Here is a 21,434-nt window from a genome sequence, read left to right as displayed (position 1 = left end):
TTGAGCAGCTCTCAGGTATGAACTGTAGACTAAAATGCACAAAAATTATTGAAGAAAAAATGAATGAGCTTGAGAATAGCAACCAAACCTTGGAGATTCAGTGGCAAGCCTTAAAGAAAACACTCATTGATTCAGCCAAAGAGGCATGTGGTGAGGTTGTCTGCAAGGATAAAAAAAAATCAGAACTCCCTGGTGGACACAGGAAGTTAAAGAGGCAGTGAAGGAAAAGAAGAAAGCATATTAAAGTTCCTGTCAAATAAGTCAGCTAGTGCTCTTAGAGAATATAGAGACAAATGCAAGAATGCTAAACATTGTGTAAAACTAGCTAAACAAAAGCCATGGGAGGACTTTGGCAAGAATATAGAAAATAAATATCAAGAAGGTGGCAAAATATTCTGTAGGTTGTTGAAGAAATTTAGGAATGGAGTTAAGAGTGCTGTTAAAGGAGTTAGAGATGATGAAGGCGACATGAAAACGGGCGAAAAAGATATCCTTGAAGTATGGAGTAATTATTTTGAAAAACTGCTAAATGAAACAAGCAGTGATGACAGCACAGCGGTAAAAAAACACTGACCAGGCATGCAGTCAGGAATACATATCCATACTTGAAGTAGAAAAAGCCATCAAAGACTTGAAATGTGGAAAGGCAGCAGGAGTAGATGATATTCGACCAGAAATGCTGAATTATGGTGGTATTCTTACAGTGCTGCACTGCATAGTTCAGAAAGCCTGGACAGAGGGACGAATTCCCGATGATTGGAGTAGAGCTCTCATAGTACCCATGTATAAAAAGGGAAATAAAACTGAATGTGAGAATTATAGAGGTATTTCCCTACTGAGTGTTCCTGGCAAGATCTATGCAAGTATACTTGAGAAACGGTTCAGAAGAATTGTGGAAGAAAAGCTTGGTGAAGAACAAGCTGGATTCAGGTCAAATAGAGGCTGTCAAGATCAGATCTTCACTTTATGCCAAATAGTCGAGAAAGCATGGGAATATAACAAAGATCTGTATTTAAGTTTTGTCGATCTGGAAAAGGCATATGACAAGGTGCCAAGAGAGAAGCTATTCAATACGCTACACTTATATGGTGTCAATGGGGCATTATATCAAGCAATACTTAGTCTTTATTTGAGTTGTAACTCTGCAGTTAGAATTGAAGGAAGTACAGGAAGATGGTTTAATGTTAAATCTGGTGTGAGACAAGGATGTACATTATCCCTTCTGTTATTCATTATCTATATGGATCACATTATGAAGGAAAGTGGTATTAAAATGATATCAAAATTGGAGATGTTAATGTCAGCTCTTTGCTTTATGCAGATGATGTTATACTTCTAAATAAATCCACTACAAGTCTGCAAGATTCCCTGGCTAAATGGAATAACTGTTATAATAGATATGGTATGATGGTCAGCAATAACAAGACAATGAAAATGGGCAGAAGCCCTGAAAATATCAACCCCATTGTGAATGGGGAACCTGTGGAACAAATGAAACATTTCACTACTTAGGCACGATTTTTAGTGAAGATGGTAAATTAAATATAGAAATAGACAACAGAATCAAGAAAGCTGGTATGGTAGGAAGTCAATTGAATAAATTCATATGGAATAAGAGAGAAATTAGTCGGAACACTAAATTAGCTGTATACAAGACAGTGTTCAAACCAGTTTTAACTTATGGATCTGAGAGCTGGGTCAGAAGTAAAACACTTGACCAAAGACTAGAGACCACAGATATGAGAGTCCTGAGAAAGATTAGAGGCGTGAACAGATGGCATCAATGGCAATATCATATTAAAAACGAGGATATTAGGAAAGAACTTGACATTATCAGCATCCAGGAATGCATTAGCAGAGCTAATCTCAGGTGGTATGGTCACTTAAACAGAATGGGCGAAAAAAGATTAGCAAAACAAGTGTTCTCTGCCAGGTTGGCAGGAAAACGACCCAGAGGAAGACCAAGATATAGGTGGATTGATACGGTACAAAGTGCCTTAGATGATAGAGATATAAGATCTGATAATATTGGAGTCTTGACAAGTAACAGACTGATTTGGAGGAAAATTGTTGATAGGAAGTTAGTAATGATGTAATTTTTTTCATGTAGTACTATCATATCCTGTATACCCCTTGAGGGTACATGGCAGGAATGTGATGATGAGAAGTAAGGCTCAAATTTACTTCACATTATCCCTCTTTTTTTAAGACATACAAAATTGAAATCTCAAATTAATCACAATAGCTTAAATATAAGGTGCTTAAATAAAGAATACAAATTTTTACATAAAGTGAGGAAGTTTCACTTTTAATTACAACTGATGTGCAGGTATTTCTCTATGTTTGCAATTTTTATGTTAGACCCTAAATAAATGATTTCCTTCTAAGATTCCTTCATTTAGGATCTAACAACATTACAGTAATATCTAGTACAACCACCGTAGATATGTTGAAAACGTAGTATGAAAGATATCATATTACGGAATGATTCAAAATTTATGCTCATTTTGAAGATTTTCTAATGCTTCTCCCCCTTATCTTCTCATGGAACACAACTACATATTTTACCCTAAATTTCTACAGGCTTGAAACCTTTTCCAAATAGTATTCAAAACCTATTACTTCATTTTATCGTTTTGACAAAAGAAATAAGGCAATAATATTGTACCGTGAAGCTTCTCATTCTGTACTATTTCTTTGCAGTCTAAAATCTACTGTCTGCTGAAATTATTTTAAATTTTAGAAACACTATTCTATATTTTCACCATGTAAAACTTGTTGTTAGGATCTAACAACATTATTTTAAAATTATTTTAAATTTTAGAAACACTATTCTATATTTTCACCATGTAAAACTTGTTTATATGCATACCACACAAAAGAAAGTTCAGTAGTATTATTTTTGTTCCTTTTTCTTAAAAAAGCTAAATATTACTACTTGTACTGCTACAGCTGGTTGCTATTCCTGAAATAATTTAAGTCTTAGAAATATTATAATAATCCTCTTAGCTGGAGAAAAATCTAAAAGCTTAGATTAATCTCACTGCTATTGAGAAAGAAAATAGGGAACACTTCTCCATTAGTCACACTAAAATGCCTCAAGCTGTAGTGCAGAATACATCATGAATGTCTTGTTGATTAGCAGACACACTAGCACAGAAATAGTGACATTTCTTTTACATGCTGATACATTATTTATGCCAAAATAATTTCTTAATTTATAATGATCAGTTTCACTTCTATTATCAAAAATTATAAATTATTTAATACAATTATCTTGAAAAAGAGGATTTGAATTATTTTAAAAGAAAATGAGCATATTTGTTACATAACCTTCCTTTTTTTGGGGGGGGGGGGTTATAGACCTATTTATTCAGCAGGTATTTCAGAGAATTTATTTTATAAATCGTTCATAAGACAACTGTTACAAACGTAAATCACATGGGGAACATGCCCATTCATTTTAGTCTAAAATAGTAGCAAAGGTTGAACTACTTGAACAGTGCCACATATCTAAACTAGAAGAAAATGTTGTTATATCTGCTGATGTTAGAACTCTTACATAAGTAATTTTTTCTGACATGATTTCTCTATTAGTTATAATGTAATCAATTTACAGATTTTTGCCCTCTTGCATTCTCCCATGTTATATGCAGTGATTTCTTCTTTTTACTACAAGAAATAAAAAATCAGATAAGAGAAGAAAAATATGTACTATTTTCTTTTTCATCAGATGAATTTACAATGTTCTTTCTTTGCGTTTTGAAAAGAAAGTGCAAATGATGTTTTTCTTACTATTTTTGCCATTTATAACATCTGATACAATCTTAAGAGTGACATTTTACTGCTTTTCTCCTACACAAGTAAAAGATATAAGATAATGATATTGTTGATTCTGTCAAACTTCCTTGTAGTGGAAATTTTTATTACAAAACTTGCATATAAATGTAAATCTCCCACACAAGAAATTGGAACATTTTCACCTTGCCAGCATTGCTAACACACAGCACATCAATGCTATGTGTTGGCAAGGTGAAAATGTTCACGTTATTATTTATATATTTTATTTATTACTTTTATTTTATTATTTATTTATTTTTTGGTGAAATAGTTTGTTTCAATTGTAGCATGTTTTCCCTATTGATAAAAATTGATATTTCATGGAAAACAGAATTTAAGTATTATGAGATGACATGAGCATATTCTGTTGATGATTACTCTGTAGGTATTCTGAAACAGTATGTTCTAATAGTAACTGTTTTTCTTTCTTTCCTATTATAAATAAAAATTTGGTAATAACAGTAATTAATCTCATTTTATGTGTTCTTCCTGAGTGAATGAGAATAATATTATATTATTGTTTCGTAATTATTCTTATGATTATTGTAGAATTGAGTTTACATTTATTTGATAACATAGTATGTTTTCTGATATAAATTGATATACATTAAAGTCCCTTTATCCTACATTTTGTAAAATATTACTAATAATAATAATAATGCTATTTTCTTTGTTCTATATTCCGAAAGTAGCCATATTTCTTGTTTTTGAGACTTTCATAGCTCATCCAGAAAAACTTTGCTCTGTGAAAAACTGTCATCGTTAGATTTCTGAAACAATAGAAAAATTATCCCAGTTTCATTCTGTTTTATAAATTAAGGTTCTTCCCCATGCAAAACAAATAAATCAGCCAGCAAATGTGCGTTTCCCAGGGTATTAGATATGTCATCCATAATATATGCCTCTAAAGCAGATGTCTGGAGATTGCAACAATTTTCTTCGGTTAGAAAACTGGATTTGAAATTGATGTAGTACTATGAGACCCTTCATCAGGTCTTTTCAGCTGAAAGTTATACAGTCGCATTTTTCAACAAACAGGCAAAGCCCTGGAAAATAAACACACAATACTTGCCTCATAGTTGCTTCTGCCATAATTCCAATCAAAAACAAAACACGGCCTTAGTCTACTCAATCATTTCCCTGATTAAGACAACTAAGTTACGGTAGCCAACTGCAAAGGGTCACTGCTTTTTTTACTAAGTGGTGGTGAATTAGAATGTTCAATATTGGCCTGATTTATAATAATCAGGAAATAATATATTTTTTCTTATTTATAATAATCAGGAAATAATTTTCTAATGTATAATAATCACCACCTAGTTTCTGTATTGAAAAATTAAAGTTATGTGGAACAATTGCTAGAGAAAAATAACAAATTAAATAAAAACTGCACCTATGTTTTATAACAGTTTTCGGGTGTGTGATAGTAATGCAGCAGGAGATGGGGGGGGGGGTTAAGCTGTCAAAGGTGAAATAAAGTTCAATTCTATTGTAAAATATGGAAATTAAATTTCACATGTGATGCATGTGCATATACATATTTTGAATGATAAAATATAAGCAAAAGTATCACTTTAAAATTGGACATAATATCTAAACTAGCAGAAAATATATACATATCAATTTAAACCATAACCGTTAATTTCATTTTGTAATCATCAATTATACAAGGAAACCAAGAAGTTGAAAGTGCAAAGAACAGTAGATTATGATGTAAAGAAAAAAAATTTAGTGATATGATTGAAGAATTTCATGTTATTCTCTATAAAGCAAAGTCGCCCAAGTGCGTTCTTCAGGAAATCTATGAAGTATTCTTCGAAATATGATTTTGAACAAAAATAAAAATAACATAATCTGGAAAGTTGGCAGCTAGTTTTTTTTTTTTTAAATAATATTTCAAATAATTATTCTGAATTAATTTCTTCGAGAACAAAGAAAATGTTTTGTAAAATTAGCACAGAAAAGTTAAAAAATGAAATTGGTCCTCCAAGGTAAGGCAATATTTAAGTAAAGAAACTATGCGAGGATCTTTATTTTCTCAAGCCATTAAAATTGTATTGTACAATAAAAAGAGAAAATAAAAATAATTTCTATATTTTTAGTCTATCCAATATAACTAAGATCCAGTCACTCAGTATAGAACAAGAAACTGTGTTTCTTGTTAAAGGCAACTGCCACGAACATAAGGGATTATCACACTTTCTAAACGACATAACGGCCAAATTGCATTTCTTATCCATGTTCTTTTAACAGGTAGTCTGAAACGTATCCAGATTTAGCTGGACATCTATAGACGTCCTAGCTGGTTGGGAGGTTAATGTATGGAATGGTTACTGTTTTATTATAGTCTTGTTTATTTTTGTTTTTTAAGTGAGGGCTTGTACAGAATTTTGTCGATAGTATTTTGACTGTAACCATTTTTTAGGAAGATATTGCTGATAACTTTTAATTCATCTTTATGTTCATTGGAGCTAATCTTCAAAGCCCTGTTTTTAAGTGTATTAATGATCCCTAGTTTTTGTGTTAGGTGGTGGTAGGAGTTTTTGTGTATATATTGGCCAGTATGTGTCCGGTACACAGTGAAGGAAAGACTGCAAAGGAAGACGTGTGACAAGTGTATCTAGAAATGGAAGTGTGTTCTGCTTTTCAATCTCAATTGTGAATTGTATGTATTTGTGTTGATTTATTTTATTTTAATTTCACTAGAGGTCAGGCCAGCAGAATAATCGTTGATCAAATCATTGTCTCTTCAGCATACTATGTGAAATGTAATTTAGCTTCTCTCTCTCTCTCTCTCTGTGTACTCCAGATGAAGGTCAAAATGTCAGGAAATTAAAATAATTATTTATAACACAGTTGTAGATTCCATAATTTGTGTAAAACGAGTCTCTCTCAGATCTTTGTAAAATAAGTCAATATCCTCGTCTGTGCTGTCAGATATAGGTGCATATATTTAGACTATTGATATATTAAGTGGTTTTGCTTGAAGTCTTGCTACTGTTATTTGTTCATATGACATAGTGTCAGAGTAGCTACAGCTCGGTCAGTTTTGTTGATGACTTTTAGTTGGAAAAGACCAGGTTTGAATCCTGTTTATGACATAACTTTTATTGGGCCTTTTCAGTTGAAAGTGAGTTAGATGGTCTTATACAGAGGTAGCAGTGTTTTTCATCCTGCAAAACAGGCAAACAGCCAGAACTTATACGCTTCACAGCCATAATACACAATGCAGATAAAATTAACTGCCCTATTAGAGCATTATTAGGTTTAAAAGATGCCAGGATACTTAGATGTGACTTGGCATCTTTCAAGCTTAACATGAAAGAGGAAAATGGGAAATGGTAATAATAACCTCTTACAGTGTGACATATGCATGGTTTAATTACAAAATCATTTCAGAAGTATGGCCAAGTACCTGCAAATTACATAGTTACAGTATAAGCAGAAATAAGCTGAACAGTTTAAATGAAATTTTTTTTCATATAGGATATTTTAAATATGTTTGCTGCAAATGAATGATAAGTTGTATATATATTTCATAAAATTACCAATTTTGTATGATTATGGACTAAGTATGTAGGCTGGATTTCAACTTGTGCATGAATACACATACAATTTACAAGGAAGAGTTTTGCTGGTTTTTTTAATTTAGCTTATTTTGTACTATGCTGAAAATTTAGATGTTTTTCTGTCTCTATCCTTATTTCAGCATAGGTATGAATTTTAATGAAATTTATTTTTTTGGGTTCATTTCTCAGTTTGTGTACCATTAAATATTTCTTATTACACACACATGCATATCACCATGAAGTCCAAAAATTCATTACAAAAGCTTACATTAACTACTATTCATGCAACATCTGTCATACTTTCCTTGAATTATTTATGTACAAAGCACTCATTGCATTTGGCTCATTTACCATTCTCCAAGAAAAAATAAAAAATCTAGTCCTCTCAGCCTTGCTTACCACATTTACAATATCCAGGTTTAACCCGTTCTTCTCCTCCTGTTGCATATTGAAAATTTCCTTCTGCATTAGCTCTAGAAAAAAAAAAAAAAAAAAAAAAAAAAACTTGCCACATTCCCTCTTTTTTTCTCATCTACTTGTTTTTAAACCTACAATTGTTCCATCTGTCTTCATGGGGAGCATTTCACAGATTTATCATCTCTTGTTTGCTTGTCTATGGATCCTCTCCCGCATCACCTTTATTAACTATTGCCCCAACCAATTTTATAACATTAGCAAGCAACTGGATATCCCCACTCAAATAATTTTGTATGTACAAATAGCAAAGACAGATCCCTGTGGTACATGCTAGTTGTCTTCCTTCTCCTAGATTCTTCTTCTCCATATACTATCTGTCCATCAGTCACATCCTCTTATCCGGATGTATTAACAAAATTCATATCCATCCTCATCTCATTTTCCTTTTTCCCTCTTTTACCTTGCTGTGTCAAGGGTTAATAATCAGACCTCGAGCCATTCACAGGATAAGATGGTCAGCCCTACGCTCTGGTGTATTCTATGGCTGTAGTGTTGAGTTTTCAAGGTCAGTTTGTCTGCTTTGCGGGATGAAAAACCCCAGAATAACCTCGGGAAAAAACCTGTCCATGTCCAAGACCAGCTAACTTGGCTATGGCTGAGGAAGATCCTTAAGCTCCTCATGTCGCCGACAGAAATCGAACCTGGGGAAGGAGTGAGGACACTCCTTCCCCGGGCATATGGTTGCAAAGCGCATAGCCACTAGGCTACTCGCACGGTTAGCCGAGTAGCTATCCATCCTATTTGCTCCAATTTATCATAGTTTCATGTTGCAAAGTTTAGCAGTAGTGCCATAGCCATTTCCTTTATCCAACCCTTCAGTATTAGGATAAGAACTCTCCTTCACAGACCCATGCTGTCCTCTGTAGAGTATTCATATCTGCTCATTCCTGATTTCTTCCCTTTATATACTTCTCCAATACCTTAATTCCACCCATTTGCTACCTCAGCCTTGGAGGCTTCTTTATGCAGTGCAATTATTTTTTTCCTCTATCCACTCTTATGAGCTTTTTGAGAGCTAGTAGTACCTCTGACCAAGCTATTTAAGCCTAGTCAGAGACACTTGCAATTTCTTTGCACATTCTCATAATAGATGGACTGATATCCCATCTAATTCCATGACTTTATTTTACATGACATGATTTTATTGGATATTAGCTTTGATTCTGCATATTTAAAGCACCTTCAGTTTTCACATCAGCTCCAGTCTCTGCAGTATCTTTACCTGGATGATACCTTTTGAAGAGTGGTCAGTGACTGAGCTAACTCGTAAATGAAAAATGCTTGTTATATTCTTGTTTAATCCTTTACCCAAGTGTAAGCATACAAAGTTTGCATGTGAAGTTTCTTCATGACATCAACTATTTCTTCTGCTTCACCATCATTCTACTCACATATCTTCTTAACATTTGTTAGTTATCCTTCCATAGTAATTCTTCCTTTTACTTATCATGTTGCAAAACAACTTTAGAATTTCCTTTGGCCTTCTCTGCTAATTTTCTAATAACCCAGCTTTGCCTTCTTTACCATTCTGATCACCCTTCTTACTTCTGATGTAGCTCTTACTTAATGATGCCACTCATTTAACATCTGCCTGATTTATGAGGGTGTTGTTATGTCGACTGCGCTATTGTTACAGCTGCTATGAATGATTCTTTATGTCAACTGGTTCATTGTTATGTCGGCTGTGCCATTGTTATGTCGTCACTTTTCTGTTATTTCTCTATCCTAAATCCCTGTTGTACCTACTAAGCCTGAAATCTCTAACCTATCTCTCTGGGGCCACTTCTCCTTTCGGAACTCTGACAAAATTTGTTTGATATAGCTGCGCCAGCCAGAGTCCTAGTACCGAAGAATGCTTGTACAAAGAAACCTTCCCAGGATTCAAGTATTACCTAATCTTGTTAAAGTATTAAGTGTCTATAGAAACTTCAACATTGCAGTCATGGCCTATAAATTTCTTTAATTTCCCCTTGTTCACAGGTCTGAACTTTAGCAAGTGGTAAAATCAGTCTCATGCTCAGACAAACTCAGACTTACATAGAAAAAACATGTTTATTAATTATCAAATTACATACAGTAAACTTCCACACATCAAATGTATGTCATATCAAAATTATAATTCACTAGCTAAGCAATAGGGAACATTCTAATTATCAAATACTCTATTTACATCTCTAGGTTAAATAAGTACACATTCATCATAAAACACTAGTTCAAAATTCTAAGTAAAACTTGCTAACAAAAGATCAATTCACATTCAACTAAGTGTTGCATACTCTCAGGCTTTCAGACTACTAGTCCAATATGATTAACACGTTACTGAGCACAAAGAGTCACTTAAAAGTTCTCTTTCTTGTCAATTAGAAATCTGTTCTTCTCTCTTTGCCCCAATACTAATTGTTACAAGTAATGTACAGTAAATAAGGAATTTACTGTACATTACCAGTGTCCTGAGAGGATATCGCGCTTCTTTCGTCCATCCTTTGTAGTCAGATGTCTTTCTGCTTTATTGAGTCGCATCCACATGGAGGTTACGCCGATTGACGCAAATCGCCATCCCTTGCACTTTGCCGCACAAATGCTCGTCTACCGGATCGATATCGTCGTCTCGACCGTCCTTTTTGGGGAATTTTTCCGCTGTCTTGCATCGGTAAACTTTTACCGATGGCCCTAGTTGGTGTCTGCCATCAGCTCACATATAGCATGCCCGACTTCTTCAGATAGCAACCGGGAAGGAGATTACTTCCGGCACTGTCGATCGGTCAGTACTCTGCTTGACCACACGAGAAAACAGGAAAAACGTGGGGTTCAAACCCTAGTGAACTCTCTTTTTATTTTTAGTTTTTTTGTAGCGCCCTCTTTTCGTATTGGAGGATCTCTCAACGCTTCCATTGCAGGCATTATGTCATTAGGCAGCTAGCTAGTAACCTTTTGAACCTTTGTTTGCACTTAGATTTACATTCTTACACAGAGTATAATTTTGACATCAATAACTTTAACAATATAATTCTACTTAGACATACAATTTTCTCCTCAACTTTACTTCTTTCTAAGGTAATTATAACAGGTTTTCTTTTATATTTTGCTTTCTTAACTAATAATACAAGTATTTCTAGCTCAGAATTGTTTCTTGTTAAATCTTGAATGAATGATTCTTTTGTTGAAAGAGTCCCCATTCAAGATCTAACAAAGGCCCCTCCTTTTTCTAAAAAAATTCTTCACCAGAAAAATTTTTTTTCTTACTCTTCCCTCATTTCTCCAGGTATGACTCTTTCATTTTGTCTGTCTCAAAATCAAATTTCTCTTGGGCCAGGATGCATTCCTTGAGTTCTCAGAGATCACTTGACATATGCAAACCGTTGCTCTGTTCATCCTGCTTTCCTAGAGATTGATAAGTGTCACTTGTTGTCCTGCTGTGAGGTCTCTAAGCTTTGTCACCATCAATGATGTGGTTACCTTCTATTGTCCTTTGTGCATGACATTCTGTCTCTCGCTTGTGATCTCATTATCTTCTGATACTTTGACTTTATCATTACTTTGAGCACCAGGTTTCTTCTTCTCCTTTGGTGGGGCAGTCTCATTTGATCTTGGCTGAGAGCAAACCTCATGTTTCTCCTCTTTCCTTTTCAACTCGGCATCCTTTATGCACTGATGCTTGTTGTTCAGAGGGACATCTCTCCTTCCTTGGTCTTGATAGTTTTGATTTGTCATAGCAATATTTCTTCTCCAATGAAAACAAATTTCTTCTCTAGAATAGTCGCATGAGAAACCATATTTTTTCAGAAAATCCTCCCCCAGAATCAACGAGATTTGAGTGAGTTCTTGGGTAGAATCAAGAAGTTATGCAATGCACATAAGCCAAACTCCAGCAGTCCCACTCTCAGTCTTACTAATTTAGTGGCATGAGTTGTGGAGGGGGATATCCCTAAAAGTCCGATGGGTTTTCTCAGCCGTTTAATTCTTCAATTTACACAGGGCTCCAGTTCCTTGAGATACCTCTCCGAGATTATGGAAGCTTGGGAACCGGTGTCAATGAGTGCCTTGAGATTCCTTCCACAGATTCTTGCATTTACTGCCATTCCAGGGAAGTGTCTTTTGCCCTGTTGCCCCTTTTATCAAATGGTCTAGCACAAATTTGTGACGTTGTTTCTGATTGATACCTTCCTCTCGAGTTTCTAGTTGTAATAAAACAGTCTCGGGCAAGATGTCTCAATTTGTTACAATTGCTAGGAACTTCTCTGCGAAAAGCCGAGAATTTTAGCCTTTTATCATCTCCATCCGAGGACAAAGGAGAACTCGTCTGACACTAGGCAGACAGTTCTATCAATTTCTGCATTAAGGAATTCATTCTCTCCAGCACTGGTTGTTGCAATCTCTCAACTTCTCAATGAATCATACTAGTTATTTTATCTTCTGGAAAGGAAAGCGTCTCCTGATCTTTGGGAGGACCTAACATCAACTGACTCATGACAGAGTCAAGCCGCTCTATAACTGGTTGTTGCAGCCTCTCCACCTCCTTCCTGACTAGGGAGCGAACCTCACAAAAAGCACAGGCACCAACTGCAACACTGCAAACTGACTCAGTTTTGTTTCCTTCATTACCTCTATGCACTTTTTGTTTTTCTTTCCTTTCCAATCACTGTTTTATAGGATTGGGATCCCCACCAGTGTCTCTACTTTCTTTAATCACATTAACTGGTCCTACTGCAGCTGTGGGACAAATATCCCCAAGCAGCTGTTCTCTTTCCTTTACTGCTTCGTAACAACTCTTCAAACAATTTACCCCTTTCCCAAAAGCTGTTTCCCTCAGTTCCTGCCTTAAGCCAATTCTGAAATGTTGAAAAACAGCCCAATCAAAGTGATGTTTTTCCTCGTCGGCCACACTGATAGTACTACTAGGAAGGGTAAGCAACCTATTATGAAAATCAGAGACGCTTTCCTTCTCTTTTTGTACCATCCTTTGAAGTTTCCAGAGGTTAGGTCCTATGTTTTTCGTCCTAGAAAATTGGGAAATTAGAATTTCCTTAAACCTCTGGTAATCCAAAGTTTCTTTTAGGATTGGCGAAGAGTAAAAGAAGCTTTTCGCTCTTCCAACTAGTTTACTGCAGAGCAGAATAAAAAGCTGGAAGTCACTTCATCGCCCAATCTTTCTAAGCTCTTCTATATACTCAAAGAACGATCGCGCATCATCTGTGTCTTCTCCGGAGAGCTGAGGAAAAATCTGTTGAGGGTTTATGGTCTTAAAGAATTCCGAATCAGAAGCTGAATTGTTTAACTCGGAGCTCGACGGAAGAGACATACCTGTACCTTTTTAGTTTACACTGTCTTACAAAGTTCAATTTTCAAAGTTCCCTTCCAAAATTTTCTTGATTGCTGTGCATGAGACTAAGACCAACTCACTGTGAATGACCAAATTCCTTAATTTTATGGATCAAACACATCCTGTTGACTGCTACGCCATTGTTACAGCTACTATGAATGATTCTTTATGTCGACTTGTTCATTGTTACATCAGCTGTGCCATTGTTATTGGTCACTTTTCTGTTATTTCTGTATCCTAAATCCCTGTCGTACCTACTAAGCCTGAAATCTCTAACCTATCTCTCTGGGGCCACTTCTCCTTTCGGAACGCTGACAAAGTTTGTTATAAATATAAATATAGCTGCGCCAGCCAGAGTCCTAGTACAGAAGAATTCTTGTAAATCTTGAATGAATGACTCTTTTGTTGAAAGAGTCCCCATTCAAGATCTAACAGTGTGCTGAAAAGTTGTGATAATCACCATGAAGGAATTAAGGTAGAACCATGTAAATTACGCATTATTCTAAAAGGAAAAAAAAAATATTACTATTGATGAAACATGGGATTAATGGATTTTAAGATATGTTCTTTCTTGTGATTATATCAGTTGCTTTAATATCGTTTTTGTTCTAGGTGTTTATCAGAACTTTTCTGTCCCCCCCACCCATATTATCTCATGTAGAGGTCAATATGTTTCTAATATTCATATTAGCCTCTATTAACCAGCTCTCTAATCCACATTTACTTCTTAACTGAAGATTTTCACATGTTTAGTAACCTCCCAGGTCAATTCTTCCATCACTCATATCCAACACACACTCTCCTCCCCTTCATCATTTGCAGTTTTAAATAATTATCTCTTAAAAGCTGTATAAATTCCATTTATGCAGCTTCTAAGAGCTTCTGATCTTCTGAATTTTAAAATCTTCAGATAAGATTTTAAATGCTTACTTTTCAGATGACTTTATAAAATTTAACTTTTCATGTATATTTTAGGAAGTTGATGCCATTCTGCATTCGGTAAAGCAGCTTTCCTCTGCACTCCGTTACTTTCAGGATGTAGTAGAGAAAAATACATTGCAGATGTTACCTGGTTCTGCCAGTGTTGTATTAGAAACTGTCTTAGCTATACATGCTGCTCTCAGGGAATTATTAGACAATGAACAAAGGTAAGAAAAGTTGATATAGAAATAAGTTCTTTTCATAATCCACTAATAGACTGAGAGAAATATTTTTACTGATCGTGTTTGTATGGGATCAGCTCAAAAAAAAGTTAAGACTAAAGGTATGAAAAATTTGTACTTACAGAATCTAGAGGAGGGGATTTATTTCTTCCAAAGTGAGTTCCTTCTTTTCATATGCATTTTAATTCATGTTCCACCTCATTCTTTGGTCCCCATCCCATCATTCTACCCCATCATTAATTAAAATTATAATAACAGAATGTAAAGTATTATTTATTAGTAGAATTTTTGCCTGAGTATCACAAGCATCTTCAGTACATGTATAAAGCTAATTAAACAATAACTGACAATTCCAAAAGGCACCACCTAAGTAGCCAATGTAAGATAACTAAAAAAAGTTATTAAATTTACTAACTTATTTAAAAAAAAAACCAGAAAAATAAATCAATCAATCATATATTTGCTTACTTGGGAAATGGAGTAAAATAGCTTGGTATCTTTAACATTTATTATACCCAAGGTAAAATACTTTCTATATATATATATATATATACACAATTAAAAAAAGTTACGAAAGATTAGCTGATTTATAAGGTACTATCTCCCACAAAGGGGATAGACACAGACCATTGGATCTGTTTAAGTTAGGAGAGTGAAGTAAAGTTTTGCGTGTTTCTTTATAAAGCCGTTCCATGAGGGACCTACTTTTGTGAGGGACCCTTGTCTTGTTCCAATGAACTCTGTCTGGTGCTGATGGCACGCTCTACAAGTCCAGACTGTTCAGGTTCAAGGTATTGAATATAAGCCTGGTGTTCTTCTAGCCAAATAAAAGCAGATCTTCCTTTTGTCCAAAATAAGATAACCTACAAGAGCAAGGAATCTGATAGGCAACTGGATAACTGAGATGTGGAAGCTTGTCCTTTGGAGAACGAGAAAAGTGGAGATTTTTCTGACTGGTCAAAAGGCAACAAAAATATTTAGTGGTTTTAAAACTTTTGCTATGCACTCACTAATGCCATGCACATAAGGAATAGGAATACATGTTATTTCTTCTGTATATGAATAGGAAGATATATCAAAACTACTCAAAGCTCTTTTGATGAAGGAATTCTTATATCCATTAGATAAAAAAGAGGAAATAATATATTGCAATTCTTTCTGTAATAGTTCATCTGAAGAACAAAAGAAGTGGGCCTGATGAACCAGTGTTTTAATAGTTTCTACCTTTTGACTGAGATGGTGATGAGATTCAGAATGGATATAATGGCCTCTGAGTCTGCTTCCTATAGACTGAGAAATGTAGGTTACCATCTGGTAAAACCTTCTTTGGTCGTCCACCTAGATTGTATGGTCTTCCAAAAGTTCATAAAGGTATTTCATTGAGACCAGTTGTAGATTGTATAGGTTGTCCCACTTATAAAATGTTTATGAAATTTACTCACTTCAACTAGAAGAACTGCTACTTATATAAAAAGTATTTTGGATTTCGAATCTTCATTTGGACGCTTTGAATATTATGATTAGTTTTGTTGTTTCATTATTTATTAATGTTCTTTTATCTGACAGCATTGAATTACTGCAACAAGACATTCTGGTTATTTTTCCTTTAAAAACAAGTTATATAAACAAATCGAAGGAACAACAATTGCTATTCGTGTTTCTCCTGCTATTGCCAACTTCTTTATGGAGCACTTTAAACAATGTATTTTTGATAACATTTCTCCTAGACCTACTCATTGCTTCAGATACGTAGATGAAATTTTTGCTATCTGGAATGGCTCTTCTGATGAATTACAACAGTTTCTCTCTAAATTAAATGCATTTCATCCAAGGACACAGTTCACCCTAGAAGTGAGAGTAAACAAGCAGTTTAGATCTTTTAATTCTTTGCCAACTAGATGGTAACTATATTTCTCAGTCTATAGGAAGCAGACTCATACAGGCCATTATATCCATGCTGAATCTCATCACCATTCCAGTCAAAAGGTAGGAACTATTAAAACACTGGTTCATCGGTCCCCCTCTTTTTGTTCTTCAGATGAACTATTACAGAAAGAAATGCAATATATTATTTCCTCTTTTTTTATCTAATGGATATAAGAATTCCTTCATCAAAAGAGCTTTGAGTAGTTTTGATATATCTTCCTATTCATATACAGAAGATATAACATGTATTCCTATTCCTTATGTGCATGGCATTAGTGAGTGCATAGCAAAAGTTTTAAAACCACTAAATATTTTTGTTGCCTTTTGACCAGTCAGAAAAATCTCCACTTTTCTCGTTCTCCAAAGGACAAGCTTCCACATCTCAGTTATCCAGTTGCCTATCAGATTCCTTGCTCTTGTAGGTTATCTTATTTTGGACAAAAGGAAGATCTGCTTTTATTTGGCTAGAAGAACACCAGGCTTATATTCAATACCTTGAACCTGAACAGTCTAGACTTGCAGAGCATGCCATCAACACTAGACATTGAGTTCATTGGAACAAAACAAGAGTCTTTCACAAAAGTCGGTCCCTCATGGAATGGCTTTATAAAGAAAAGTGAAACTTTACTTCACTCTCCTAACTTAAACAGATCTGATGGTCTACGTCTATCCCCTTTGTGGGAGATAGTACTTTATAAATCAGCTAATCTTTCGTAACTTTTTTAATTGTATATCTCATCTCATCTTCCTTTCCCTCTTTTACCTTGCGCTGTCGAGGGTTTATTAATCATTGGACCTCAAGCCATTCACAAAATAAGGTGGTCAGCCCTAGAATAGAAGGTGTATTCCATGTCTGTAGTGTTGAGTTCTCAAGGCCAGTTTGCCTGTTTTGTGGGATGAAAAACCCCAGAATAACCTTGGGGGGGGGGGAACCCTACTGTCCACGCCCAAGACCAGCTAACTTGGCTATGGCTGAGGAAGATCCTTCAGCTCCTCATGTCGCCGACGGGAATCGAACCTAGGACACTCCTTCCCCAGGAAAATGTTGCAAAACGTACAGCCACTAGGCTACCTGCATGGACTATATATATATATATATATATATATATATATATATATATATATATATATATTTATTTACTTATTTATTTATCTGTTTTTTTTTTTTTTTTTTTTTTTTTTTTTTTTTTTTTTTTTTTTTTTTTTTAAATAAGTTAGGAGATTTATTGACCTTATTTAGTTATTGTTTAATAGCTTTATACCTGTACTGAAGATGCCTGTGATACTCGAGCGAAAATTTTACTAGTAAATAATATTTTACATGAGTTAATTTTGTTGTTATAATTTTAATTAATATGTCTACTCACGATATTTCCTTACTGAAACATATTACACCCCATCATTTAGCCAATTTTCAAATAAGGTACTTTAATATACTTAATGTGAGAGAGGATGAATGAAAATTGCCAATTTTTTGAAATGTAGTTTGTGATGTTTAATTGGTTTGTAAATTGAGTTTTGGATTTCTTCTGTGAGGAACTCTAGACATACAGAATGAGCAAATATTTGCTATGGGAATGGAGGAGAGTAGTACAATATCTTATGTTTTTAGCTATTGACAAAAAAAAAAAAAAATGTGGTGCAAATTAAGTTCAGCAGAATCTGCTGTATGGAGTGAATGGCTCTGTTAGTGTTTTGTTGCTATATTACTGGACAGAATTGTGGCATGATTATGAACTTCTGCCTTACAATCTGTGAACTTAAGAAAATTTACAGAAAGAGAAGCAGCTATTGTGTGTACAGAAAGTGTAAGTTGTAGGTTTTTGTTTTGTTTCGCATTCTGTGAAACCATACTTAAAATAGCCTGTTAGATTCAGGCTGGATAAATTTTATTGAAATTGGGTATTTGGAAACCTTACAAAATATTAAGCCATCCTATATATCAGTTCAGTATGACTATTTGTAAAGGACATCGAAGGAAAACAGTTCAGAATTACCTTTTCAATAGCTTCACATTTCTACACTGGCTGAATGGAATTAATGAAAATCCACTTATGAAAGATTGTAAGTCTGTAATAGATAAGCTAGGGGTTAAATAATCCAAAACTGTACTCTAGAAATCAAACAACTTTTTCTGTTCTTCAGTTAGCAGCATGGTATTCACATTGGACAATGAAATTCTTCTACTACTTAGTCATTTATATACATTTATGCTCATGGTGGAATTTGAACCCATAGCTTGCTAGTTGTAGAGCAGATATACCAACTGCATATCTATAAAAAATTAAATCCTTTGAATTTTTATTATAGTCAGACCATTTCTAATGCAAACTCATGTGTTGCATACATAATTAAATATGGGTCAAAATGCCAATGCATTATGACTTTTGTCCCATAATTTTTATAGAAACATTACCACTAAATAATTCTTTGAATAACATAAAATTTGTCAAAGACATCATGGTAGTTCTTTCAAAAACTAGAAATTTCAGTAGTCAAAAATTCAACTCAACACAGTTTTGAACTGTACTATTATATGTAGACAGTTATAAGAGGTAACTAATCCTAATGTTTGGTTGGTGTAATGTGTAGAGAGCAGTCAGCAGTTTTTATTAAATTAGTCCTGATAAAAGATTTCTTTCCCTCCTAATAATTTTTATTTCAAAATAGTTTGAAATTCTAATATTTTCCCTTACCCTTTCTTTTTGTTATTATTGGACTTTTTTTATTGGACCAGTGATTTAATTCAAATTTTAATGAAATTTGGTATTTAGGCTCACTATTAAAATGTTAATTTAATGGCAAAATTAGGCAAAACAAACTGTCTAGAGTACATATGGCAAAAAGAGGTCTGGGATTTATTTATTGTGACAATGAATCGTATATTACACAAGAATGCTGTTAATAAATAAAGCAGCATTTATCAACTGTCTTTCAGATAGGTAGAAATAAATACTGATTACTGTGTAAAAGCATAATGTATTCCTAACATGAAGCATGAGAGTACTGTTTTGTCGCTGTTTTCTCTCTTTTTTTTTTCTATTTATTATATTCGATGCACTATATTTAATTTTATCCTTTCTTATTTCAACCTCTTCTATCAAATTCCTACTGCCTGCACCTTTTGTGATATAGGTTGTGCCATTGTTATGTGGCCTTCTCTTTGTTTTAATTTTATCGTTATGTTTCCCTTTTTTACACTTTTCCTTACGTAACTTAACATTCTAAGGGCCACCAGAAATTACCTGTTCCCTGAATACTATGAGCTATCCTATTCACTCAGGCAAATTTATTTACTGTGCCAGCCTGGGCCTTTAGGGTAGAACTAAACTCAGCCTAAGAATAGTCATAGGATATCAGGTGCTACTAATAATCTTAACTGAAATTCGGAAGCCTTAGGTTTTCTAGTTTATTGCAGTCGTGCCCTCTTAACTCTTAACTGGGATATCCCAGCGCACACCTATAATCATAGGTTCGTATTTTATGAAGGTCAGTCAGCATGATCAGAAGCACAGATATGTAAAGTATCAAATAATTTTAATGAACTCATTATGCAATGCAAAACAAAATAATTATTAATTCTAAATTAAACTTCTACTTTTCTCTCACCCTCTCGCTCTTAAAATAATTAGGCAATGATCTCTAAATTTTTGCAAATTAAATATTTCAACATATTTTACATTCTTATCTACAACTCTATTGGGCATTTAGCACATTGATAATCTCTCTCGAATGAATTACGACAAAATCTCTATCAAACCCTTTTGAAATGAACTTTAAGGAAAGTTCATTTCAAAAGGGCATAGAGTCATTTACAAAAATCTTAGTAGTTCACACTTTCTTCTAATACACACTATTAGTCAATTCTCAAAGGGGGCTAGAACAAGTAAAAGTACTTATCTACTCTTTATCGGTTTCTTTCTGTCCTTCCTTCTTTGTTAAGAATCTGGCTATCTCAATTCTTTCGCCACATGGGATACACGTGCTCTCCTGAGCCGGTCGCTATTTCTCTGCTAAGGTTTTACGTCAACGACCTTTTCACTGGCGGCCTATGCTCGATCTTGCCGGCATGGCACGGCATGCTGCAGTGCCATGCCAGAACTTCTCGAGAGTCAGCTCTTAAAAATAAGAGCTGAACTGCGATGAACACTTATAGCACTCGGAGAGAAATGCAGGAACAAGAAAACGGGGGGGATTCAATTCCGTGTTGCCGGTTTTTATACGCTCCGGAACGCCACCTTTCCGAGTTTGAATTTCTCTTATCATCTCACCTATTGGTCTCCTATTGGTGACATAACTGATCAACATATGGGACTTTCTATTTCCGAGGATGTATGCATCACGATATTTTCTCAAATTTGATGCCCGCGGGCGCATACGCTGCTCTTGTAGCGTTAGGGCGATCTTTGCCCTATGTTGCTGAATAACTTGCATTCTATCACTTGTAGAAAATCACTAATTATTTCTCTTATAACTGCCCCTTTTTGCTGACTTACATTCATGCTTGACATACAGATATATATTAATTTTAATTCACATAATTCAAAGTTTAATATACAAGTTGTTTTTTTACAAAAAAAAACATAGTTATACTGTGCTAAAAGATGAGTATGCATATTTATTTTATGTTTACTGTTAGATTCTGGAATGGTGACGTCATGTAAAATGAGGTCGCCTATTTCAGATCTAACAGTAGCGCTCTTAGTTAGAACCATACAAAATTGTTATACCCACCTGACATCATAAAAAATTAGTTTATTATGTCAATTTTTGGGGGGAGAGGGGGGGGGATGATATAATTTTGATTAAACTGAACAGAACACTAGGCCCTAATTTTTTAGTGGGTTTGAGTATAAAATTTTGTATGTTAGCAACAAAAACATATGTGATGTCATGGTTTCTTGCTTCTGTAACAGTAATAAGAAGTTTGCTAATGGCAAAAAAAATAATTTAGTTGCAATCTTCTAAATTATTACCAGTGTTCTCTTCCTCACCCCATAAAAGAAACTGTAATCTTACTAAGTGTTATTTTCCTTCTAATGCCTGTAAATTTAATTTTATGCTGCATTCTAATTCACATTATCCTCAATTCCTGTTTGTTACTTTCTGCATGAACACTTAGGAACTGAGATTCTGAAA

At 34.4% G+C, this 21,434-nt stretch overlaps 1 protein-coding gene across 1 annotated transcript in view; it reads left to right on the top strand.

Moving 5' to 3' along the window:
* Nucleotides 1–21,434, top strand: part of C3G (C3G guanyl-nucleotide exchange factor) — a 350,856-nt gene that overhangs the window by 99,306 nt on the left and 230,116 nt on the right. The window contains exon 3 of the mRNA XM_090405787.1: nucleotides 14,182–14,354. Coding sequence (XP_090261913.1) covers nucleotides 14,182–14,354 — 173 coding nt within the window. The remainder of the gene's footprint in view (nucleotides 1–14,181; nucleotides 14,355–21,434) is intronic.

Source organism: Typopeltis vanoorti, chromosome 1 (assembly GCF_054136105.1).
Source record: "Typopeltis vanoorti isolate ZY-2024b chromosome 1, IOZ_Tvanoo_1.0, whole genome shotgun sequence".
NCBI classification, from domain to species: Eukaryota; Metazoa; Arthropoda; class Arachnida; order Uropygi; family Thelyphonidae; genus Typopeltis; species Typopeltis vanoorti.
This window is presented reverse-complemented; position numbering and strand designations above follow the sequence as displayed.